Source organism: Mycteria americana, chromosome 23 (assembly GCF_035582795.1).
Source record: "Mycteria americana isolate JAX WOST 10 ecotype Jacksonville Zoo and Gardens chromosome 23, USCA_MyAme_1.0, whole genome shotgun sequence".
In the NCBI taxonomy this organism is placed as follows: Eukaryota; Metazoa; Chordata; class Aves; order Ciconiiformes; family Ciconiidae; genus Mycteria; species Mycteria americana.
Window position 1 is genome coordinate 2,513,608 of NC_134387.1, and position 18,359 is coordinate 2,531,966.

At 39.0% G+C, this 18,359-nt stretch overlaps 1 protein-coding gene across 4 annotated transcripts in view; it reads left to right on the plus strand.

The window, feature by feature from the left end:
- The window catches only part of SLC23A2 (solute carrier family 23 member 2), a 63,856-nt gene extending 46,243 nt beyond the window's left edge, over positions 1-17,613 (plus strand). For all 4 annotated transcript variants that reach the window (XM_075523396.1, XM_075523398.1, XM_075523395.1 and 1 more), the window contains 8 exons: positions 2,717-2,837; positions 3,558-3,714; positions 5,286-5,433; positions 6,815-6,920; positions 9,966-10,095; positions 10,238-10,375; positions 11,535-11,630; positions 12,202-17,613. In XM_075523396.1, the coding sequence (XP_075379511.1) occupies positions 2,717-2,837; positions 3,558-3,714; positions 5,286-5,433; positions 6,815-6,920; positions 9,966-10,095; positions 10,238-10,375; positions 11,535-11,630; positions 12,202-12,434 (1,129 nt within the window). In that variant the 3' untranslated portion in view covers positions 12,435-17,613. The remainder of the gene's footprint in view (positions 1-2,716; positions 2,838-3,557; positions 3,715-5,285; positions 5,434-6,814; positions 6,921-9,965; positions 10,096-10,237; positions 10,376-11,534; positions 11,631-12,201) is intronic.
- Positions 17,614-18,359: the final 746 nt, after the last annotated feature.

Below are 18,359 nucleotides of genomic sequence, written 5' to 3' on the forward strand. Positions count from 1 at the left end.
AGCTGGCAATGGGGGAATAAGGACAGCAGCAACTCAAGAAGAGGAGGAGGGAAAGGACAACGGCTGAAAGCAAGGTGTGGAGAACAGAGAATTTTATAAAACAGTAGTTGGTCTGGCAGCCATTGGCTGGGTCTAATTCAGTGCTATAGGAAAGATGATTTAGCAAAACACCAGAGAGATTAGTGAACAATTTACATTTCTGTTTTTACGATGCTATTGTGCATGTTTCTTATCCTGCAAAAGCAAGCAAATACCATTAGTAGTAGTGGTCCATTTGTCATTATTACTGGTTTGCTTATCTATAGCCAAGAGAAATTTGTATGATAACAGAGAACGTGTGTATTTCCATGAATGCCATCAGTTGATGAGGCATAAGTAGACAGCTTTCTGTTTAGTAGATAAAAAGGCTTTTAGAGTGAATTTCAGGGCATGATGTGTGTGCTTCTGTAGGTATAGGTGCCAGGGAAATTAAAGAATTGAGATAAGTTGTATGAAAGGGAATAACTGAGAAAAATGAGATGAAGAGAGGACAAAAGCTTTCTGTGAGATGCTGTGGATAACCAGCCAAATAAGGATGGAAGCCACATTTTAGGGAGAAGGAAATTGGCCGAAGCAGTTGCTATATGCAGTGTATAGCGACCAACTTTCTGCCGGCTCTGGAAGCAGAAGGAATGACTTGATGAGATCAGATTCTGATCTGACTAATCTGTTTGCACAGTACTTTGAACATGTATTCTGTAAGTGCAGCTTATGATTAAGAGGGCTGTTTAATTCTCTTTTATCTTGGATGTTAGCATCATGAATATTTTTGTAATTCTATTATGTTAAGCAGCTGACCCAAAGGAACGTTTTATTTTCCTGTAAAACAAATTCTGTGGAAGTTGGGACTAATGTTAAATCAATCAAGCAGACCTTTGGTGAATTGGACATGGAAACGTGTAATTAAAGTTGACATTTTGCAGATGGAAAAAAATAAATCAATTTAGGAACAGGATTTAAATATTACCCAGTCAATAAGTATTTCTGGCTTCTGCCACGCAAAAATGTGCGCTAGGTTGTTGAAAATAACTCCATAGCCATCCAGAGCCACTCAAAAGTAACTTGAGCTGTACAAGATGTGGCACTTGAAATTGCCTTGACTGTTCTGATGAGGTAAAAATACTGTATTGCTATCTAGCGCAGCAGAATGTGTAAGAGCCGTTATCCTCTATTAGCTGCAGATGCTATTTGACAAGATTTTCAGTTTCCCAAACACTTGGTCTGCGGGTGCCAGGCTGAAATAATTTAATCCATAAAACACATCATGTCGTGATCTGTAAAAAGGGGAATCATGCCTCAATTGGTCTTTGCCTGTATATCTGGTGAACAAAACTGTTTCTTTGGGCACTTAAAGATTTGGTAATATTTCACAGAATGGCAGTAAGTCCCCCTGCCATGTAGCCAATATAATATTATTTACAATAATGTAACATTACTACATTATTTACAACTCTGTGCTAAATAAATCAAAATACAAAGCCACCTGTCCTTAGGGCTAGCATGGCAGGATAGCTGCTGTTAGGGAGTGGAGCCCATCTTTCCATAATGGGCTTTGGGAGAGATGCCAAAACGTTTCCTGAATGCAAGGAAAGGGTGCTTTTATCATTCGACTCTAGTCGGGGGTAAAGGCTATAAATGACACCCTTCTTGTGCAGAGCTCTTTGTTCCTGGAGGTTGAGGGAGAATAAAGCTCTGTTTTGTTTCTTACAGACTGAAACTGATCTTGGACAGAAAAGGGAGGGAAGCTTAAAGTCCGCCTCTTTTTTTTTTTTTAAGTCAGCTGATAAAAACATAATCTCAAATTTCAGAAAAGCTGTGCTGTTTCAGACAGTTTGACTCTTTGTGTAGCCTTTTTATAGCAAAACTGGTTTTGGCTATTTCAGAATTGAGCAACCTGCCCTGGCTTTTTATTTTTCATTGCAGTGGATACTTATTTTAGCCGTAGAGTTGAATTAATTTGTATCGTATAGAGGAGCTTAGAAGTTTTGACGAGGGGGGAAGATGCATAATACTTGAGGCATCTAACAACTGTAATAAACTGGGTTACTGGTGAACTGCAATTGAATGGAATGTTGCTTTTTTGGGCTCTATTCTGCTTATTTACAGCTGTTTAGTGAAAGATGCGTATACAAAAAAAAAAATTGGGATTCTTAAGAATTGAAGAAGGGATTTCCCCGGAGAGAAATTTTTCAAGTGCTTCAGAGGTTTATGCAAATTTTGAAATGTAACAATTGCTGTATACTGGCCTCCAGTTTTCCTGTTTCTTCCCATTTGCTAGCAGCAACCGTTGTGCTTCATATGCAGAGCAGACCTGGACACACAGATAGAGTTTGAGTCGAAAAGAAGCAAGCAGCGCAGCATAGCTCTTTGCTAATGGCTGCTTAGCTCTGAAGATCTTTCTCTAGTCTGATTCATTTTCCTGGTTTCATTTACCTGTTTGCTGCTGGCTGTTGTTGCAGCACGTTAGAATACAAATCATGTTGTTTTGGCTTTCGTGGAATAATAATTTATTTAAAATATATTCTTTTATGATGCCTTGTCTTGTGCTAAATTTAAAATGCACATTTATATTCTGTGTCTGAAGAGCCTGAACAGGTTTGTGCTGAGAAGGCTTTTTAACATATTGGTGCTAATGACATGTCTCTCTTGTCCCACCCTCCTCCTCCTTATTTCTCAGGACTATTTTCCTAGTATTGTTGTTTTCTCAGTATGCCAGAAATGTCAAATTTCCCTTACCCATTTACAAATCTAAGAAAGGATGGACAGCATACAGGCTGCAACTTTTCAAGATGTTCCCTGTAAGTAGTTGAACTTGTTCTTCAGTTGGCAAAAAAACCCTAATTTGTGTTGGGCGGGGGGGGGGGGGGGGGGGTCTTGGTTTTGATTTTTCTTAATAATACAATAGATCACAAAGGTGAGTTAAAAGCTTAAATGGGCTTATGGGAAACTTAACTAAATGGCTCATTTGCCACAAGAAATAGTCTCATATTGTAGTCTTGCCAGATCCCATTCTGGTATCCATCTCTGATGAAGAGTCATTGGAGTGATGAAGATCATAGAGGGGAGGGAAGGGGGTAGAGAAGAAGGTATGTTTATGCATGCAGTGAAAGCCTAAACTGAGCCCTCCAAAAAGGGATGGCGAGATCATTATCTTCTAGTATTATGAAAGCAATACTCCATTTCCCCATGTGAAAGACTTCTTTTTATTTCTCTGGTAAAGTTGAGACTAATTCACTAGTTTGTTTAAGTGCCCATTTGGAGACTTTCCCATTTGTTAGGGGAGAGGAGAGGCTTGCTCTAATTCTAAAGCTTTTGTAACAGCACCTTCTTTAGGGGCCGGGGGGGAAACACCTAACAGATCTATTACAGGATTTACTGCTTGTTCGGACTTAAAATATCACTTAAGATCACACCCAGATGTGTGTGTAATAGATATTCTGTGCAGGAACTGTTTGCTGTTGATGAATATTGCCAATGATAGTTTATTTTAAACAGCTTTTTTTTCTCCTCTTTCACAGATTATTTTAGCTATTTTGGTGTCATGGTTGCTTTGCTTCATCTTCACTGTGACAGATGTCTTTCCCCCTGACAGTTCGAAGTATGGCTTCTACGCTCGCACAGATGCCCGACGAGGCGTGCTATTGGTAGCTCCGTGGTTCAAGGTTCCTTATCCTTGTAAGTATGTCTGGTTTTAAGGGCTGTTTTTCTAATAATACGCCTGTGAATATAATTTCTGTTGTTTTCAGAAGCATTGCTGTTTTTTTCTCAGTACTCTATTCTGATGCACTTCAGCATGCACTGACCTAAAAACGTTGTAGGTGGGGATGATGGTTTTTTTTCTTGTTTTCCTCTTTAATTTGATACCTTAATGTCTTACCCAAGAAAGACCGAGTCTCTGAAACTTGAATTTGTAGAAGGCACTTGCAGGGTTTATGTAGGTAACTCTTGACTTCTAGTTACATAGTGTGACTGTATATATAAACATGGATTTTCAGGGAATGGTTGATTTATCTGTACTTGTCGATACTGTGGTCAGCTGCTGTTAATGTTACACAATAATAAGGATGGGTTATTACAACTCCTGTAGAACTACTGAAGTCATTGATTCTCGTTGTCTAAAGAATCAGTAGTGGAGTTTTTTCCAGCTTAATCCGCTTCCCTGCCCCAAACACACCCATTCTTGAATTAGCACAACTGTTAACTACACAAAAATGTCCTGACTTGCAGAAGCGGCATTGGAATCAGGCTGATGGGCAAGCCAGAGAATGCCAGTCAATGCTTACCAAAGGACAGAAAAGTATTTATAAGAGAACACAAAACACTTTCCACAACACCTTGGATGTTTGTATTCTTTTGCTGACCACCTCTAAGTTTAAAGCTGTTGAAGGTTGTTTCTTACAGCATGAGATAGAGTTGCACAACTGGTTGACCCTTGTGCTACTCAGAAATGAATGGGGTAATAATAGAATAATCTTCTACTAGAATAGAATAGAAGAGTAGAAATTGTTAGGAATACCACTACATTGTAATGAGGCAGCGTCATTGTGGTTTTCCATATGCTTTGGTTCTGATTAGTTCTTAAAAGAAACCACTTCTAAAGCAGTACTTGCAAGACGTGTAATAGAATAGCTTTTGGGAAAGAAGAAAACTTCTCCACCCTGATTAGACCTTTCTTATTTGTGAAGCCTTGTTCATTCACGTTTGTGTGACTTAAAGTTCCTTTTGTTGCAAGAGGCTCATCTATTTCAAAGAGATAAAAACATCAAGGCAATTGCTGTGGAAAACCTGCCAAGCTTTTCTACAGGCTTAAATTAATCTTATTTTCTCTTCTACAAAAATTTGGAATTGGAGGGTGTTTATGCAATGATCGTAGCTGGTTGTTGGCCATTCTCTTCGGTAGACTAAACTTGTAACCAAAGACTGAGTTTTCAGAGCAATAATAATTAAGTGGCATTTGCCTCACTGATCAGTATTGTTTTTTCACAAGCAGTAGTTCAAATTCCTTCCTTCTGAACAGGAGGAATTTTTTTGGTGGGGTTTAGGGTTTTTTGGGTTTTTTCCAAGCATGATCAAAGCAGTTGGTTAGACGGTTTTTCCTTTGCTCCTTTCATCTACTTGAACTTGCCAGACTGTGTTACTGTGAAGGGAGTCTGTTGATTCCATTAAAGATGAATAAATTGCTGTATGTTTTGATATCTAAATTGTTTTCTGTGGCACAAGAGATTTCAGTTTTCTTTTCTTCACAGTTCAGTGGGGACTGCCAACAATTTCAGCCGCTGGAGTAATAGGAATGCTTAGTGCGGTTGTTGCTAGCATTATTGAATCAATAGGAGATTACTATGCCTGTGCCAGGTTGTCTTGCGCTCCTCCTCCACCTATTCATGCAATAAACAGGTATGTCAAAAAAAGAAATACTTTTCAGTGTCTTAAGCTACTCTTTTTTTTTTCCTTCCCCCCCTTTTTTCTTTTTTTCTTTTTCCTTCTTTTTTCCTTCTTTTTTCCTTCTTTTTTCCTTCTTTTTTCCTTCTTTTTTCCTTCTTTTTTCCTTCTTTTTTCCTTCTTTTTTCCTTCTTTTTTCCTTCTTTTTTCCTTCTTTTTTCCTTCTTTTTTCCTTCTTTTTTCCTTCTTTTTTCCTTCTTTTTTCCTTCTTTTTTCCTTCTTTTTTCCTTCTTTTTTCCTTCTTTTTTCCTTCTTTTTTCCTTCTTTTTTCCTTCTTTTTTCCTTCTTTTTTCCTTCTTTTTTCCTTCTTTTTTCCTTCTTTTTTCCTTCTTTTTTCCTTCTTTTTTCCTTCTTTTTTCCTTCTTTTTTCCTTCTTTTTTCCTTCTTTTTTCCTTCTTTTTTCCTTCTTTTTTCCTTCTTTTTTCCTTCTTTTTTCCTTCTTTTTTCCTTCTTTTTTCCTTCTTTTTTCCTTCTTTTTTCCTTCTTTTTTCCTTCTTTTTTCCTTCTTTTTTCCTTCTTTTTTCCTTCTTTTTTCCTTCTTTTTTCCTTCTTTTTTCCTTCTTTTTTCCTTCTTTTTTCCTTCTTTTTTCCTTCTTTTTTCCTTCTTTTTTCCTTCTTTTTTCCTTCTTTTTTCCTTCTTTTTTCCTTCTTTTTTCCTTCTTTTTTCCTTCTTTTTTCCTTCTTTTTTCCTTCTTTTTTCCTTCTTTTTTCCTTCTTTTTTCCTTCTTTTTTCCTTCTTTTTTCCTTCTTTTTTCCTTCTTTTTTCCTTCTTTTTTCCTTCTTTTTTCCTTCTTTTTTCCTTCTTTTTTCCTTCTTTTTTCCTTCTTTTTTCCCCTTTGGGATAGGACAGGAGTGTGTTCTGAGATTAAATGTTCCAATTTGTTCACACACAAGGGCCAAGGATCTGAAATATAAGATGCAACTGTCATGTTAAATTATTGTGTTGCAAATGTAGCATTGGAAACCTAGTTCTATTCCTGCTGGAGTCCGTGGAAGTTAATAGTACAGTTTCCATAGGGACAGAACTCTAAATCGGTTCTGGAATCGGGGTAGCTTGTCAAATTCACCTGAAATGCAATTTTAGAAAGAAAGAGCAGCTCTAAGTTTGACTTGAATTATTTTGTAATTTCCTCAGTTTCAGAGTGTGGGTATCTAAGATACAGAAAACAGAACTGAAGTTGGTTTTCCAGGTGTGTTGGAGCTTGAAACAGGAATTATAATAATTCATGTGGGACAGATGCCTTAACAGGCCCCCACGTAGAATGCAGTCATAAAGCACCATCTGAAGTGAGTCTATGCTAATACAAGGTTGTGGTTTTCTGATTGTGATTTACAGAGGGATTTTTATTGAGGGTCTCTCCTGTGTTCTGGATGGAGTATTTGGGACAGGGAATGGATCCACTTCTTCCAGCCCCAACATTGGTGTCTTGGGCATCACAAAGGTATGTGCTTTACCTTGCTTGCTCAGTGACCTGAGTATTTTATCTACTCCGGTCGATGGCTTATGCTATTTGCAGGTTTCACAGCATGATTCTCTTCCAAGAAACCATACTACTTAGTACTTCGTGCAGGCAGACAAACTTTACACAGCATTCTGAATTTACATAACTTGTCTGTACCAGCTATTGTCTAATGGAAATGCACTGTAGATAAGGACCCCCAAAATCTTATTTTTATTCAGAGTAAAGGGCAGTTAGAAAACCTACATAAAGCAGGTGGTGCTAGATAAGCTATCCCTTTGAAAACCAAAAAGGCATTCCAGGGCTCAAGGGTGTTTTGAGTTGAGGCATAAACACTGTAAACTGTATAGAAACAGATACGCTTTTGGATGTCTTGGCTCTGAAAGCATCGCTGGAGAACTGACTATTTTTAATGTCTCACTTGAACACACAATTAAATGCAGCTTGAGGTCCTTGGGTCTTATCTACATCTGTACTAGGACGTTAGGCTGACAGAGCTAGAACAGGAGCTGCAGTCAAGGTAACTTCAAAATTAAATGTACCCTAAATACTTGTTTCCATCATAAGTTTTTAAGGCACTGAGCATGCTTAGAGGATTACGTATTTTTTGGGGTGTTACTCAGGAAAATATAAAAGCACTTGAGAGAGTCCTTTGTTCACATGTGGAATTGGATGTGTGCTTGAATGCCTTGCTGAACAGGGAGACCTTGGACTGCAGATAGATTTGCTTGATATTGTTAATTTAACCTTGTTAAGAAATATCAGCAAAATTGGTAAGAGTAATTTATGTTGTAAATACGCACATCTTGTTGCGTATTTCGCTTGGAAGCTGTAAATCTCCTTTATGTGTACAAGATAGAAAATGTATGCTCTCCACTTAAAATAACTCATCCCTCTGACTTAATCCAATATAGATGATGAATTTATCTTCAGCCATTTTTTTTTCTGCACAAAGGATGATTCTGTTGGGTTTTAGGTTGGAATATCAATACTAATAGCACCATCTGCTGTCTGTATAAGTCTTCCATTCAGCTGCTGATGGAAATTTCCTAGAAGAAATTTTGGTTAGAAGACTCCTTAAAGAAAGGTTTATTCTGTTCTGCTCCCTTTCTGTTGTTACTTCATAGAAGTTGATATGAATTAACAGCACTTTTTTTATTAACAGTCCACCGAAATGAGTGTACATTTTGCTTTGGAACAGCGAAAAATGAATGTTAAACTGGCAGCTGTTACAGGGAACAGAGTTAACTACAGTTAGGTCTGTTCAGGCCATGATGGATGAGTGAATATGCCTTATCCAGAATGGCACAGCTGGATGGCTGTGCTCCAGTGTTTTGTCTTGTTTTCCTGTCTGCATATGCATTCCTAAAAAACTAATAGTTTTTCAGCTTTGATTTATATCAAAATAGATTTTTGGCACGTAGATACTCTGCTGTTTATTTGGGAGAGGAAATCTTTAGTGCTCATGAGTAAAGGCGACATAGTCCTGGTGATTCCGTTATAGCAGTGCAACATTTGAAACGGCATTTACCTCCCTTGAAATCAGCGTGTGATTACACTTAGAATTTAAATTTGAGGCTTCAACTGGATGTAAATACTGCAAAGTCTTTGAGCTAGTCTGTGAGTGAGTTTTATTTGATGAGAGGAGAATCAATTAAATCTAATTAGTTGGAGCAAAAGTATAGGCAGCTTATGCTATAATGTTGGTGATGAAACGGATACTCCGGTGAGGTATTAGGTACCATATCATGCACTCCAAAATAATCACATAAAGTGTGTATATGAGTGCCTGGGAATAAATACATAGTTTGAGCTAAATGCTGACCAGGATGCTTTCAGTAGCTTTCAAAAGGAGCTTAATTTGTTTGCCTTGTAGTGATTGAGCATTTGCATAAATGAAAGTTGCTACTGTGTGGGTTTTTTAAAGAATCTGCCTATTTCATGCAGGAAGATAATTTTAGAGCAAGATATTGGTGGTCCTAAGGAAAAGAATATCTTGATAAAAAATAGAGAAAGGTGCAGGCTAACTTCTGTTGGTACTTTAGTGAACACCCTAATTTACGGGTCTAGCTTCTGTTTGTAGGTGAACATACCTCACCTAACAGTTAAGCAGTGAAGAATATGGGGGAAAGAAGTACCGTTACCGTAAACATGCCTACTGTATCTTTTTTTCTCATTTCACTCATTTAGCTCAGTCACACGATTAACAAATTAATATCTACTTCTCTTTGAAGCTTAATACTCTGTGACAGGGCAAAGGGCTTTGCTAGAAACCACCTTACCAGCCTAACAGGGCTTTTTTTGTACCTGGCGCACCTCTTATGCAAGTATAACACTATAAAAATACTGAACATTCAGGTTTATCAGCTACCACTACAACATAGTGCCAGAGAAATACTGCCCTGAAGTTTGAATGCTTAAAATAAAAATGGGAAGGAAGTGCAGGCACTTGGTTTCACAGTGTTAGCACAGCCATGATTTGCATATGAAGTGAATTCAGTTCTGATCTCAAAGAGGGGTGTTATAAAATCACTTGATAGTCTCTGTCTAGAAAGCCTGCATCTCCTTCAAGTGAACTGCATGATCGGTAACTAATACATATATTCTTGTGTAAAGGGGCAGCAACACATGGATTTTTAATTTTTTGTTTGTTTGCATTACACTTGATCTATTTGCCATCTCTCCTAGTTATGGTCTATTTGTTTTCTTTATTGTAGATGGGGCTGTGCCACATTTCATGGTTATTGTGGCTATAGCAGTTACAGATGGTTTTAAAGATGACTTAATGTTAACGAAAACAAAATCAAACAAAGTTATGTTAGAATTGGAGCGCAGCCATGTTACAGCTGAGCCCTCCCAGACATTTGTATGCTCTGCAGCCTATGTTTTAACACCAGAAAAAAATACACATTGTAGCTTGGAAAGAAGTTTTAAATGTGAAAGAGAGTAATAAAATAAAATGCAAGGCATGAGGTTGGACTAAGTGCGGACTTTTTCCAGTGTCCTTTCCTTTTTGTTCTCCTGCAGGTTGGAAGTCGCAGGGTTATTCAGTATGGGGCAGCCTTCATGCTCTTGCTTGGGATGGTTGGCAAGTTCAGTGCTCTCTTTGCATCGCTGCCTGACCCCGTGCTTGGTGCCCTCTTCTGCACTCTCTTTGGTAACGTATGTTTTCTTGCTCCTCTTTGTGTACTGTGTGGCACTCTCTTTTTACTCTAGTGCTGTGTTTATATGTACGTTGCTATCTTTTTTTGAAGAAGAAGGTTATATAAAAGCTGAGACTTGTTTTATTTTTTATTTAGGGATGATTACAGCCGTGGGTCTGTCTAACCTCCAGTTCATAGATTTAAATTCTTCTCGGAACCTGTTTGTACTTGGATTTTCCATTTTCTTTGGACTTGTCCTTCCAAGCTATCTCAAACAAAATCCACTGGTTACAGGTACGTGTTTCTGCTCATTTACATGAAGCATACTTTTACCTTGTACTTATAGGCAAAGTACATACAAGTACAAAGTAATGGAAAGGGTAAGTAAGAGAAAAAACGAAGTATTATGGAGACAATAAAAGCTATAGATAAGAAAGCAGGTGTGTTCAGAGGGATTTAATTGAGATGTTGAGACCTGAATTGAATGTTTCAGTGGGATACATCTGAAGTTGTCCTGCTTTCTCAGGGTACGATTGTAGAGCAATGGAAGGAAGCGATTGCCAGTTGGACTGGAAGAAAGACTAAAAGGGTGAATCTGAGTTGTAAATGATGTTAAAAGAACAAGGAGAAATACCACGGCAGAGCTTGGAAGCTAGGAGTTCGTTTTGGGTTTTGAGATTTTTTGCCACTGCAGACGAGTTCTGAATCTGAATTTTAATGAACGCAGTTTCAGACTGTTAGCCAAACTATATAGTTTTGGTGGATTCACGGAGAAGGTTTTCTGTTTTAATACTACCTTCTCAATAGTGGTCATGGCAGTGTATGTCATCAAAGGAAGACTCTCTACAGGAATACTTAACTTGACTTTTTTATTTTTTAATTTTATTTTTATTTTTTTACAGGAAAGATTAACTTTTTATAGCTTTTGCTTCAGAACCAGATTTAGGAGCTTATCTAACCCACTGAGTTGTTCAGAAAAGTAGATAATTCAAGCAGAGTTAGGTGATGATATATTAACACAGTGTTCTTCCGTGAATTGGTGCTATTAAGTCTTGCCCTTTAAAAAGTAAAGGTTTATAATAGGAATTATTTCAGTCCGCATGATTTTACATTATGGACATTTCTTCTTTTCCATTTTGTAGTTTTCTGTTTAGTTTAAGCTAAGCAGTTGTGTCTGCAGTAGAAACTAAAATGCCATTTCATGACATTTTTATAAGCAAATGAAAGTTCATGGAGTTAGGTTTTGGGAAAGAAGGGGGCCCCATGGTGTACTACATTAGCTGAGTGTACCTCTGCATCTATTCCCACGTGGTTTTAAGAGTCCTATTTGAGCAAATTCCTCAGTGAACTCAGTAGCAAGTTTTCCCAGTTGACCTGCATGTAAATCAGTAGCATGTGTATGTGTACAATAAAGATTAAAATTCTAAATATTTTTTTTTTTCTGTTCTTCTAGGAATAGCGGGCATTGATCAAGTATTAAACGTTCTTCTCACTACAGCCATGTTTGTGGGTGGCTGTGTTGCATTTATTTTGGATAATACCATTCCAGGTCAGCATGTGAACTTGTCATTTTATCTGAAATAATAACTGCCTTTCTGAATGAAGATAGCCCAGCATTTCACGGAGGCAGGAGATGAGGAAGAGATTACTGCTTTTGTTGTTGACTTCTTTAACACCTAGAGCAGACTGCTTAACACCTGTGTGCCTCAGTTTCCTTGAGAACGCTTTGAATCTTTTTCAGGTTATGGTCTCCATCCTATTAAACGTACAAAATATCTGATAAAACTCAAACCAGAATAGTCATCTTCAGGACACAGAGTAAAAATATTTTAAGATCCAAACCTACTTCCATTCGTTTAAGAGCAAAAATTTGCCTCGACTTCCAGTTACAAACTAAAACAGATAATAGCCATTTCCAATAAACATTTTTTTTCCCTCTTCCTGCCTCTTTGAGGAGTCTAGAAGATCTTTCCAGTGCTTTGCTGAATGTGGTGTCTGAGACTTGGGGTTTTCTTTCTTCTCTTAACCTCTACTATATATGTGTGTGTTTACATGAAGTTATTCATGTATATATCTTTTTTTTTCTTTTTTTTTTCCCCTTCTTTTATTTTGACTTCTAGGAAGCCCTGAAGAAAGGGGAATACGGAAATGGAAGAAGGGGGTTGGTAAAGGAAGCAAGTCACTGGATGGCATGGAAACATACGATTTGCCTTTTGGCATGAACTTTATTAAAAAATACAGGTGTTTCAGCTTCCTGCCCATCAGCCCTACCTTCATGGGTTACACGTGGAAAGGCTTCAGGAAAAGCAGTAACTGCAGGAGTTCAGATGAAGACTCAGAAGCTACAGTATAGCCTTAGTTGAAATTATATTATCTAGTTGTAGTAAAAGATGTATTTGCAGTTTCTTGCTGATTAAGAAGCATTAAAATATATGTTTTGTATATCTGCATTTAAATTCTGGAACCAGAGCTGAGACGGATTTAAAAAAAAAAAAAAAAAGCTTTCCTGTTGTGGGTGGTGGTAGCCAGATCTAGTGTCTCTGGGTCAAATTTGCAAATGCTCCTCTGTTTGATTTTCAAAAGCTATAGATACCTGTGCACCCGAGTCTGTTTATTTTAAATGGGGCTTAGGTTCCAGAAGTATGTAGGTGCTATTGAAAAATGTTACTTTTTATGGTGATTTTATTTAAGTCATTGATGCTGGCATTTTTGGCGCGTTCATTGCTGGCAATGTTAGTTACGCCAGAAAATTTGAATCCTCTGAGAAGGGGGGGGGGGGGAGAATTTACTTCTAGTTATGTCAAATCCCATATATATTGTTCTCTACTCACTGATTTGCACATTCCGTATTTGCAGCCCCCTGGAAACCAGACTTAGCTGATACTGGCAAATCATGAGAGTATTTTTTTGAATTACCGATAGTTCAGTCAGATGTCCAGTGTTAAGACAGAAAGTTTCTGTAATAACTTTGCCGACGGAAACTATGACCGACTTCTGATAGCTTAGTGCTGTAGAAGGAACTACTCATTTCACGTGAGTTCACATTTTTAAACATTTGCTTTTTCTGCCTGGCATTTAACCACCTAATTATAGTGTCCAGGTGCAGGTTTTCTTTAAAGGGACGCATGCAGCTTGAGTTTTACAGAGATGGGAAACTTTTCACTTCCACACAGGACCCAATAACAGTTTTTACAGTGCAGTGCCTGTATCCAGCAAGACATTTCCTGGACAAAAATGCTAATTTGTTGGGCAGTTCTAAGCAATTAACATCTGTATACATGCAGCTTTCCCTACAGGGAAAGCCACACGGTCAAAACGCTGCCGGCATTTGCTGGTTTGGATCTGTGCAGAATTTTCTTGATCAGGTATCGAGACCCAATGCTGCCTACGAGCAGTTTATGTTACATTGCCTCTTTTTCTTCTCTCTTTGTGGGGCTTCTGCAAAAGCTCGTTACTGCTGTGGAGGTGATCTTGAACGGCAGAGACACTACATTTGACGTCCTCATCCACTGGATGGTTTAACGGGTATTGGGTCCAATCAGGGCACCATTCAGATTTTTTTTTTTTTTTTCCTGGAATAGTCTCAGCTCTGATGTTATGTGGGTGTTCATGCTCATCATGCATTCATAATTAAAAGTTTTATTCATGTTTAATGTTCTTACTATTGCAAGTTAGTTTTAGACTTCAGTGTGGCCCCAAAAGCATTTTTAAGCTGTGGAGATCATCAGGGAAATGTAGTGTAATGTAATTTCAAGGCCAGTATGCTCTACGGTGCTTGCGTTTTGTATTCCTGGAAAAAGCATAACAGTAGATCCTGTAATTCACTAATCTATTTATCAAAGTTTGACTACTGGACAGGAGCGCAGGAACTCTGTTTTCTCTGAGTCTACTTCCAGGTGAATTTGTTATTGGTTATTGAAGCATGGAAGGGTTGGGGTGGGGAGGGGAAGGAAAGAGCTTAACGGATCAGTGCTGAATAGTGTAGAGTCGGAATGATTCCATTGATATCGTTCTCAGCATGCCATGGCTGTTTCCAAAAACTATTTTATACCGCTTTTTCCATAACAAAGCATGTGTTTGTTCCTGCTTCAGGGAACTTTCAGTAGTTTGCAGTCTTGGTGTCAATTGGACTATCTCGAAAGCTGGTCAGAAGAGTTATTGTGTAGTAGACAAGGTTAGTTTGCCTGTGAAACAAAGTCATTTTTATTGGTTTTAAATTTTTCGTCTTCAGGTAGTGAGGTGTTAGATTTCCACATCCACTTGCAGATAGTTTTGAGTGCGGAGACCTCTACTCAGTGGCACGAAGCTTCCAAATTTCCCAACTTTATGTGCAACCAAAGATGTGTGGGAGACATGGGGGAGTTAAATTTTATATATATATATATATGAAAGGAAAAAAAAAAGCCACCTATGTACAGTGGTTGTAATGATGTAAAATGCCAAAGGTGGTTATCTTGTAAATGTTGAGAAAGGGATGCAAAAGTTTTTTATTGGAAACAATGCCACCTTGGAAATACAGAAATGTCAAGTTCAGTGATGCTGCTGGGCACGGAGCGCAGCAGTGACGCCCGTGTCCCAAGGCTTTTCTAACTTCTCCCCCCAAATATTCTCTTGATGTGCTTAGGCAGTCAAGAGACGAGGCGATGAGAAATAGCATTTGTCTTCTCTCACCTTTGGCTGAAGTAAAGCTGTGCGTGTTCTGTATTGCCTTCACTTGAGAATTGCCAAGACCCAAATTACAGGGCAACGAATCCAAGGATATGTTTTTCTTCTCCCCGGAGCAGAACACCACTCCTTTCTTGCAGCGTAGGAAAGACTCTCTGAATAGGTGAAGTCCGATTACTCTGTTTAACTGTTGGATTTAATTCTTTTTGTGACTTTGGGTCCTGTCGTGCCGATTCTGTTGACTGGCTGAGAGAAGTGCAGTAGCATTCAGCTGGCATGTTTGCTTTTCTAGCCACTTACCTTGGTAACACTAAAATAAGTAGTTGTAGTTAGCAGTCATTTTTGTAACCAAATTTGTATATGTAACAACTCTCTCCATCTTATTACGAACATGAATGGTTAAAAGATGAGCCTCAGTTTTGCAAGGGAAATCCACTGACGCACCGGGAATGTATAGCGAGGGGTTATGGTGGAGTTGTTGGCAGGACCTTGAATGTGCAGGGCATGCAGCTGCTGCAGCCGGCATATTGCTATTAAAGCGTGCGTCTCCCCAGCGCTGAGAGGTGAGCAAAGGACGGAGCTGATGCACGGGTGCCTTGGAAAGAGAAGCTCCCCTTTCTCTTTCCAACGCGCCTGAAACCACCCCAGAGCTGCCAGTTGAAGAAGATGCATCGCTTTGCTTTGAGAGGGAAATAACTGAGTTGCCCCTGGTTTTGTGCAGTTGCGGCAGGCAATGGTGGACCTTAAATCCTTCTCCCACATCCGCTTTTCTACATCGGGGCTTTTAGTGGCTGTCGTGGAATGCCCGGGCCAGGGGGAGCACGGTGCGCAGCCTGAGCTGCTGTGCAGCAGCGGCTGGCAGATGTGTTGCAGAGGATTAACGTGGAGTTTTGAAAAGCGTTTAAATACTTCGTGTTTGCTGGTTACGTCCAGGCTTTGATGCATAAGGGTGGCTGGAAATAGAAATCTGACTGTAAATGCAATACTGTATTTTTCCTATAATATGTTATTGCCTGCCTTTCAAACAGCTGAACTAAACAAAACCGCATAGGGAAGGCGACACCTGAGAGATGCGTTAAGAGGCGATGAGATGTTTCAACCAAACTTTAAGACGGAAGGGCAAATATTCATGGTAGAAATATCATTTTGTCATATCCAAGATGGTATCAATGTATGCAAAACAAAATAACTTGGGACTTTTGTAATTGATATTCTATTGTATTTTTTTTTTTAGGTTAAATTAAGAATTCTTGCTAACATGTTGAAACACGTTTTCTAAAGCAAATACTTGCAAATTGTACCTATAGAAATGTAGGTTTCATAGCTAACAGCTATGACCGATTAATGTTGTCATATTAGAGTGCATTGGCAGAGGAACTTAATCAGGTACCTCGCTCAGAAAGTTCAAACTTTAAACCCAGAATTTGCTTTATGCCTTTTAGTACTGACTTTAAATATGGCAACTTGGTTTGTACATGAATATTGCAGTATTTTATTTCCATATATTAAAAATAACATTTCCACTCAGGATAATGATCGCGGTTTTCCTGGGAGGGAGTGGTATGATTGTCATGACAATGTCATGTGATGCTAGAATTTCTTCATTGACGAATCTATAGTAGTTGTGTATACTTTATTTACCCACGTTTATGTTCCTACCAAAAACTAAAGGGTTTCTTTATTGTTCATCTCCCTACTGAGATCTTGGTACTCCCGATGCAGAATTGGCGCTTGCAAACTGAAATCCTCAGTACTATTTATACCACAAGGAGCATCAGTGAGCGCGACCGGTCGTTTATAGCATCGCATCCTTAATAAAAAGTGTTGAAAATCACATCATTTGTGGTATAAACAGCACTCCAGGCACACGTGGTTTAAAATAGCCGGCTTCTAATGGTTTGAGTGAGCCATTGGATGCTTACACACAATCTGAAACAACCTGTGCTTAACATAATTTGTATATCGATGTAGAAAATGCATGTGTGACAGACCAGCACAACCTACGGTGTTTCTTTTACGTGGCCTTCTTAAACCCAAAGCGACTTCTCTTTTTCTTCTTTTTTTTTTTTTGTTTTTTTTTTTTTTTTTTCCTCTTTTTTAAGGGGCGGGGGGGAATGGCGGGTCACTCATTTTTGCAGAAAATGTCCCACTTGGTGCATGTTTCTTAGTATTTCTTAAGGCTAACGGCCTTTCTGGCCGTGGGGTGACAGGTACTCTCTGCTCTCACGTTTATATAGCTGCGGTAGGTCATTGCAGTATTGGAGGAGGCCACGAGTTTGCCAGTGTTTCGCTTCTGCTCATGAGTCTATACAGCTTAGTGCTGGGCTGCTTTTAAGTATTGGGGATCCGTGTTCAGAGCCATCCCAAATATTCCTGTCTAGTTCTAATTTGACTGTGGCTGTGCATTGTCATCCGTACATATTGATATGAGAGATATATTTAGAATTGCCTTGTGTACTATCTGGCATTTACTACATCTTTCCAGGTAAATCATCTTGCTGCCAGTCCAAATTATTGTACTTTGTCTGTTTATAACAACCTTCGGCGTAACAAACTATTGACTGTTCTTAGGCAGTGGGGATAATTTTTTTTTTCATGACTTTGTGACTGACTTTGGCTGTAAAACTTTTTTGTTAAACAGCAAGAGGTTTTTTGTTTTGTTTCTTTTTTTTTTTTGTTCTGAGATGTGTAATTCTTTTATGGAGGTTTTTTTTATTTCGTATTTTTTTCTAACATTGCTTCATTAAACAATTAAATATTTAAAAATGTAATATTTGGACCAGATGTTGTGAATAATAGTAGATAAAGCTATTTTATTCTGTATTTTTAAAGCTGTTCAGTATAAATAAACGCGGGCATAGATGCAACTTGGCAGCGTGGTGTTGCACTTCCTTTTGAACATCCCCTTCGAAGGAGAATCGACCTTTTGGCAACCCAGGTGATGTGAAGACCAAGCGTCTCTTTGTAGCAAGTGCCACCCAAAATTACAACCCCCAGACCCCTTCGCGACGCTTCCAGCTCTCAGCCCGCAGCTCCTACCCCAAAGACGCATTAAATTTCCGTGATTTATTTGGAAGAAGCACTGCTTACTGTCCGTATATCTTATTTGCTGTCTGTCCCTGCTTTCAGTTGAGGCACCTCCGAGATCTCCCCCCGAGGAGCTGCCGGCTGCGGCGTGGGGACCTGTCCCCCCTCCGCCACCCACCCCGTGCCCCTCTCCCCTCGCAGCTCCCAACCTCTCGGGCAGCCAAGGAGCAGCAAAACTCCCTGTAAAAGCAATTGCACAGTCAGCACTGCTGGGTTTCTGAGCAATGTCCATGCAGCAAAACCTCAGTGACTAATTTCCTAACTAAAATAAAAACCAACCTTCAAGTTCTCTTAGTAATTTCCACTGGGCAGAGGCTTTGAGTTATTCTGTCCAGTTAAGAGTATGAGCAGCAAGAGGATACCGACAGAGAAATCACCTCTGGTTTAGAGTAAAGCCTTAGGATTGGGAATTTGCCTAAATTCTTGCCCTGCCTTTGGCAATCTGTAGCCAAAGCGAAGTCTTTTGGGCCCCTTGGCAGGGCTGCTGCATGCCCAAAGCGGGCCGCGGGGCACGGTGTATTTGGAG